Source organism: Staurois parvus, unplaced genomic scaffold (genome assembly GCF_062004578.1).
Source record: "Staurois parvus isolate SC_StPar_1 unplaced genomic scaffold, SC_StPar_1.0 ptg000690l, whole genome shotgun sequence".
Classification (NCBI taxonomy): Eukaryota; Metazoa; Chordata; class Amphibia; order Anura; family Ranidae; genus Staurois; species Staurois parvus.
The window spans coordinates 267,169-274,807 of NW_028318486.1; the positions used below are offsets into that span (position 1 = coordinate 267,169).

The 7,639-nt window shown below is 44.3% G+C and overlaps 1 protein-coding gene across 1 annotated transcript; it reads left to right on the forward strand.

Moving 5' to 3' along the window:
* Nucleotides 1-6,307: 6,307 nt before the first annotated feature.
* Nucleotides 6,308-7,253, forward strand: LOC149446778 (olfactory receptor 5AR1-like). Its single transcript, XM_089652696.1, has one exon. It carries the CDS (start codon nucleotides 6,308-6,310, stop codon nucleotides 7,244-7,246), a length of 939 nt encoding a protein of 312 aa, XP_089508822.1. The 3' UTR covers nucleotides 7,247-7,253.
* Nucleotides 7,254-7,639: the final 386 nt, after the last annotated feature.

A 7,639-nucleotide genomic window follows, 5' to 3' on the forward strand; every position in this document is an offset into this window, starting at 1 on the left:
GCTGGCCAGCCTTGGTACTGCAGCCCACACGGTGAGTCCCACCACCATTGGCGAGTCCATTCCTGACACAGGGCCTCCAAACCTGGGATTGGTTAGACTCCCATAAACATACAGATTTAGATCTCCACTCTTTTCATGCCACTGGCTTCTAGAAGCATCCATGGTCCTCCAGAACCAGGTGGAGGAGATAGAGCTGCAACCTGTTAAGTCATCCAGCCTGACCTGCAGTGACCCGACCTAATTACAGACTCACACAGTTACCATGAGCCATACATAATACATTTACCTACACTAACCCTAGTAGCACACTAGAGGGTGCTGCATGTAGTTACACCGGTCAAAGTTGGATCACTGTAACTACTGTGACAGTTCTGTGTACTGCCATTGTGTGAAAAGGGTTTGGTATCATGCAGGATTCTCATCCAGGCAGGTTTAGGGGCTTTAGGGTGCTTCAGTTACCTCACTGGTTAGCAAAACCTGGTTTGGGACCTGGAGCCTAGAGATTTCTTACAGACTTGTGTGGGATGAAATATCCAATCCTGGATCCTGATTTTAAGAACCACCAGCACAATAATTTGGCAGGTGTGTGCTGGACTTTTAGTGGTGACCTGGTTTTGGTTCAGGGCTTCATTCTGGCAGACAGAGGAGGTCGCTGCCCAGTAGTTCAGATGGGAGCCAGTGCAGCAAGCGGCTGCCAGGTGTGTGGATCAAGCTTTTGGGAGAGGTACTGACTGGTGCCGTGTCATGGTCTGTGGGACCAGGACAAAGGCCAGGAGGCCTTGTGTTATTTGTTCTTTGGATGGAAGATAAATCTTGAAAACCCCTGCGAGGAAAACTGATCAATTTTGTTTTTTGAACTTTCTTTTAATGAAAATGGGCAAGAAAAGCCATTAAAAAGAAGAATGGCTATGTCCTTAATGCACTATCATTCAATGAATTAAAGCAAATTCTCACATTATTTTAAAATTGACATACCTGGAATTCAACTATAACGCGAAATGGTTGTAAACCTCAGACATGAAATATGAACAAAGCATATCCCTCTATAGTGTGCACTTGTCTCAGTCCAGAGCACTAAGTGTCATTTCTGTCTGCTGCCTCATTCCTCTGCTATCAGCATGAATCACATCTGACAAGTTTTCCTGACATCAAGAGAAAAATGGTGACAAGGGAGGCAGGGGCGTCCCTAGTGTTGGTGTCACTCGGTGCCAGAACACTTGGTGACACCCCCTCTCTCTCACCCCTCTCTCTCCCCCCTTTCTCCCTCTCCCCTTTCTCTCTTCCCCCTACCTACTACATGAAGCTGCAGTGCTGTCACCAGGGTCTGGAGATTACACACTGATCTGCTGCATACTCTGCCCACCTCTCCAGCTCTCTGACTTCACCACCCGTGGCAGGGATGTGGACCCGCCCCTCTGCTGAAACTCCGAGGAGGAGAGGTGTCCGAAGTGCCTGCCTCAGTGTCCATCCCCTCAGTGCTTGCTTATTTCAGCAACAGCACATACAGGGATGGACTGAGTCTCTCATGGGGCCCTGTAGTGACCCCGGGCCCTCAGTCAGTCCACCCCTGGTGGAGCTGGACTGGTGTCACCCCGTGCAAAAGGTGACAAAAGGTGTCACCCGGTGTGGCGCGCACCCCGCGCACCTGCCTAGGGACGCCCCTGAGGGGAGGGACCTCCAGCGGGTTGAAAGCCTTTGCTCTGTTCCTGTGTGCTATGTGAAGGGGGGTTGTGTATCTCTTCCCTCCCTGCAGAGTGTAACTTCAGCTCTCCACCCTCTTTTTTCTGAATTCTCAGACAAGCTTTACAATGCAGCACTTTGAACAGATGTAGGGAAGAGAGGGCTGAAGATAAACAGGTACAACCTATGTAGGAAGATTTGTTTCATCTCTGCGTATCAGCTGAGGCCAGTTGCTTCACTGGGTATATGGAAGAGTTTCCAACCACTTTAAGGAATAGAATATGTTCATATTGCAAAGTGAATTTCACGCAATTTAGTCAATGAGGTGAAGCAAAGTAAAAATTCAGTTCGCAAACAATACCTACCTATCTAATCTTCAGCTGTAGCCACTTGAGTTCCAGTATTTTATGTCCCTTCAGCACCAGGCTGATTTCCTGTTTTCAGAGCTCAGATCGTTTGACTGACAATTACTGAATGTTATATCATTCTTTTAAGCCAAGTAGAGCTTTCCTTTGGTGGTATTTATTAACCAATGAGATTTTCATTAAAGTGGAGCTCCAGGCTCCCCTAAAAACTAAAAAAAAAACCCCAAATACTGTAGCTGCTGACTTTTAACCCCCCTAGCGGTCTGATTATGTCAGTATTTCTGTGCTCAAAGCGGTACATTTTTTTGCATGGAAATATGTTGTTTTTTTATTGCAGGCCTGTAATTCTTAGGAATAACTCACTGAAATCTGTCCGAACAAGAGTCTAGTAAACATCCCGGGTAGGATAAAATTTGAAACACAAAATCATAAATTATAATATAATAAATAATGATAAAAATAATAATATACTAATAATACATTTAATTCAATAATATAATCAAACCGAAAACACTGAAATGTGAAATAGAGCGCCAAGTTCACACATCACTGAGCAAAGTCGCAAAATCGTTTTCAGTGTCTGATGACGAATTTCCCCCACAAATCATTATCACTCAATTCTGCAAGTGGTTCTGATTTACTATCGCTGTTCTCTAGCCGGTCTAAAACCGCTTTTGACCTAAAGGGACGCTTTTTGGACGCCATGGACATTTCTCAGTTTCCAGGCAGAAAGAACAGTAATAATGCAGGCAGGGCGCAGGACAAAGCACTCGGGACAAAATGTATGTGAAATGGTTTGATACAGGAATGGAATACTATCAGATTTTAGTGCATTGAGTGAATGTCACATTTTTAAATTTTTTAATTTCCCGCCAGTTCCGTCCCCCGTATGTACCGACGCTCGCAGGGACCGGAACCCGGAAAACGGATGCTGGCATTGGTCGGAGGAGATGGCCGGGGACGCTGCAGGGGGGACATCGCGGGAGTGAAGGACAAGGTAAGTGCTGGAGGGATCCCAGAGCAACGCTGCAGTGTATTCCCGAGTGTAGTTTGGGGTTACCACTTCTGGTACTGAAAGGTAACCCCAAGCTACACTCGGGAATACCGCCAGGGGGGTTAATATAGGGACACTTACCCATCCAGGGATCCAGCAATGTCCTCACTAAGCCAGCTTTGGGTCCAGGGGCCGATATCTTCAATAAGTGAATCTAACAGTCTAACAATCTTCACAGCCGGTTTCATCCTGCGAATTTGCAAAGCATGCTGCGCTTTGTGAATGGTCCCGCAGTCTGCGTAAGTAGGAGGCGTGAACTTCCAGCTCAGATCACCCAACCACATCTGACCGGAAGTGGGAGTGTGTACATGTCAAAACCAGGTATCTGCTCCCCCCCCCAAAAAAAAGTGCCAAATGTGACATTGGAGGGGGTGAGGATGTAAACAAGTGGAATTTCCCCTTTTGGGCAAAGTTACACTTTAGGATAAAAAATTTTAAAAATATTTCTATTATTATAAAACATTAAGAAAAAAATGAGAGGACAGTACAGGAAAACCCCAAATGCCTCTTTTTTTGGAAAGTAGACACCCCAAGGTGATCTCAGTTTTTTTCCACACTTCTTTGGAAATGAAGAAAAGTGCTGGTATTGAGGGGGTTAAATCATGGACCTTGGTAATGGTGCACTAGATACGTAATTACATCACCGCAAAGGTGCCATTGGGAGCCGACACAGACTGCAGCTCTAGGTCACCAATTTCCATTACCAGAAGAGGCGCTAATGAGGGACACACAACATTGGACAGGTGAGTAAAAAAAGGGTTAAATTGCTGAATGGGAGGAGGTGGGGGTCATTTTGTCTGGAAATGGACTTTAAGTAAACATTTCTTAACTTCTCCGTACATTTTTTTGGGGGGGAGAAAACTGGTGCCATAGAGAAGACAGAAGATACAGTTCACACATAAAGCTCTTCAAAAGTCAAATGCATATTGGAAACATCAGCAAAAATAAAGGGACACAACAGTAAAAGGAGCCCTGCATGGGAAAGACTTCTGAAGGTAAAACTTTTATTAAATCTGACCTCAAATCTGTTATTAAATCTGACCATCAACACGTTTTGATACTCGCATAACCCCTCCAATGACCCAACTCACTACTTGCATAAGAACTGAAGACTCTTGAGAGGAGCACAGAGGCAGGGCACTATGATGTTTTCAGGAAGTTATGTACAGCACCGTACGGCCCCCTCAAACCAGCCACGATCTGCATGCATTGTATACAGAAGCACAGAGACCCAGTAATGTCTCTGGAACTAAACTAAGATATACAATGACAATGGAAGGGTTTTATTTACCAATTTCATTGGCATGTTGGTTAAAGGGAGAAGGAGTAACCAGGAAAAGCCAACTACAGTTGCAAGAAAAAGTATGTGAACCCCTTGGGATTACATGGAGTTTTGCATTAATTGTGCTCTGAACGTCATCTAAGTCACAACAATAGAAGAACACAGTCTGCTGAACATAATACTACACAAACATTAGATGTTGCCATGGTTTAATTGCACATAACATGTAAACATTCACAATGCAGGGAGGAAAAAGTATGTGAACCTTTGGACTTAATAACTGGTTGACCCTCCTTTGGCAGCAATAACCTCAACCAAACGTTTCCTGTAGTTGCAGATCAGACCTGCATAACGATCTGGAGTCATTTTGGACCACTCCTCTTCACAAAACTGTTTCAGTGTAGCAATATTCTTGGGATGTCTGGTGTGAATCGCTCTTAAGGTTCATGCAAAACTCCACGTAATCCCAAGGGGTTCACATACTTTTTCTTGCAACTGTAGAATTGAGCTTTAAGTGTGAGATGGTTAAAACTTCTGTAGCACTACCCTCTTGAGGGCCGCTGGATTTGTTTGGGTCCCCCTAAGCTCTGCATGGCCAGGCAACACGCATTTTCTCCCACTTGTACATTCAGAGTTAGAAAACAGTCCTTGAGCTGGTTTTTAGTTGTTTTTATTAAGGAGTTAACAACTTTGATGGGGTCTAGGGGTATATGGGATGCCCAAGGAACTGTATCACTTGAAGACAAACGTCTTAGCAACAATACTGTACAAAAAAAATTTGGATCCAAAAATAGCAACTGTCTCTGTTAAGGAACCCTGAAGTCCCCTTGGTGTACCTCCTTAGACCCCAGATGAATCCTTTCTCTTTACCCGGCTGCACTGAGGGTATCCCTGGGCAAGGGATTCCAAAATCTAGCAATTAAGTAATCCCAGATGAGAACTAGTTGGGTCTTGCACCTGACTGCCCTCTCCCTTTATCTGGCCCAGGATGTGTAGGAGTATTCACACTGTCCTGTCAGCATGGTGAGTTGGTAGCTGCTTTCAGGCCTTTTGCTGGGCTGGCTCCTTCCCTGCTGCTCAGGATGTCCTCTCTAAGAGGCTGTGGAACGGGGAAGATCCTCCTGCCAGCAACCAGCTTGTAGGTAGGCTCCCCTCCCTGGGGCCCCCTTTCAGGTTCCACACTCCTGCCCTCTCTCAGTCCATATTCCACCCAACTCCTCTGCTACTCAGGCTCTGTAACATTTCAGGGTTGTCCTTGGTCGCCATGCCCGGTCTCCTGCCTGGGGATTGGCCAAGGTCCCTCATACATGCAGGTCTGGGCCTCCTTCCCTCCTATGCCACTCTTCCAGAAAGTTCTCTGAGTTTCTGGAAGGGTGGGAGGGCTCCAGAAGCCCTGACCTGTAGAGTCTCTCAGTCTGTCCTGAGGTGAACTCACTACCTCACTCCCAGGCTGACTCACCCCAGGCTGCTACCCAGCCTCTAACTACAAAACAACAAACCTAGCTATCTAAAGGACCCTACATCCCTGTTAGTTTTTTACCCATTGTCCCATTGGGGGAATTTACCTTCACATTCTGTCCTGTAAACCCCAAAAGAAGTGAAAGGAAATCTCCCCAAGTCCCCATTGAAAGGTGTACCCTCTTTTCTCAAAATGTTCCCTTATTTCAGTCCTGGTCAAAAAGGTCAACAGGAAAAAAGTACTGGTGAATTTCCCTAGTTGGGACACAGGCAGCAGCTACAACCTGACAGAGGTTCTAACCCCTTACACATATATCCAAAACTTAAAAGTTTTCAGGAAACATTTAAAGATTTAAATGGTTTAAAATGCTGAACAGAATTGGTATCAACCAGAATCCTTTTTCCTGAGCTTTCATCAATATAATGCACCAATATTTTCAGCAGTGTGAAGAATATACCTTATTTTGAATGGAACCAAGTAACAAGACTATGGTGCCCTATTTTATTATCAATGGGATTTCAAATGTCCCCAAACTGCAAGTTCCGATCTTCTTCTTGGTTCTTCTAATTTATCTTCTGACTCTTGTTGGAAACATGGTCATTCTTCTACTGGTTTGCCTAGACTCCAATCTCCATACTCCCATGTACTTTTTCTTGGCCAACCTGTCCATCTTGGACGTGTCTTCCTCCACCACCACTCTGCCTAAAGTTCTTGAAGCTTTTTTATCAAAGGATAAGACGGTCTCTTACCTTGGTTGCATAGCACAGTTCTACGTTTTCTCCTCCTTGGCCTGTAATGAGCTGCTGATGTTGACAGCTATGAGTTATGACCGCTATGTAGCCATCTGCAATCCCTTGCATTACTCCATCCTCATGAAGCCACAAATTTGCACCATCTTGGCTACAGTCTGTTGGGTCATCTCTTTTTTAGAGGTGATGCCCTATCTTGTACTACTGTTGGAAGTTTCCTGTTATAAATCCAACATTATAAATCACTTTTTTTGTGATCTTGTGCCCCTTCTCAGTCTCTCTTGCAGTGACACCTCTGCCTTGGAGTTGTTAAGCTTCTTTGAAGGACTATTACTCTTAACCCTTACACCCTTTGTCCTCACCTTCACTTCTTATGTTTTCATTATTGCTGCAATAGTAAGGATCCGTACAAGTAGTGGGAGATTTAAAGCCTTCTACACTTGTTCCTCACACCTCACTGTTGTTGTCCTTCTCTACGGGACCCTGGTGTGTCAGTATCTCAAGCCAACCAAAGAGGACAGTTTAGAGTCCAATAAATGGTTTTCACTCTTTAACACAGTTGCCGTTCCCTTGCTGAACCCTCTGATATACAGCCTGAACAATAAAGATGTCAAGTCGGCATTAAGAAGAACACTACATTTAATAAAGTATTATTAAGACTTTTTTTTGGGTCATTGTAATGTTTCATGTATTTCTTCTTTGTACATTTTGGAAGCTGTGAAAGCAGGTAAAAGGGTATCTTTATAAAAAAATTGCTGTGTGAATGGCTTACCATTTGCAGAGCTATCACAAATAATTGTGTCTACTGTTTATTTCCTATGATCTTCACCTCCATCTAGTGGCCATATTGGGGTGTTTTCCTTAAATACTGCAAGATCTTTATTATTATTATTGTACAGGATTTATAGGAGACAGTTCAATTACAATATATTTCAGTATAGAAAGAATAGGAGGGCCCTGCTCATGGAGCTTACAATCTAAAGGAAGGGGGAGGTGGTGCAAAAGTTGATATCTGTTGAAGATGATTTGATGGAGGTGGCTCAAGTACAG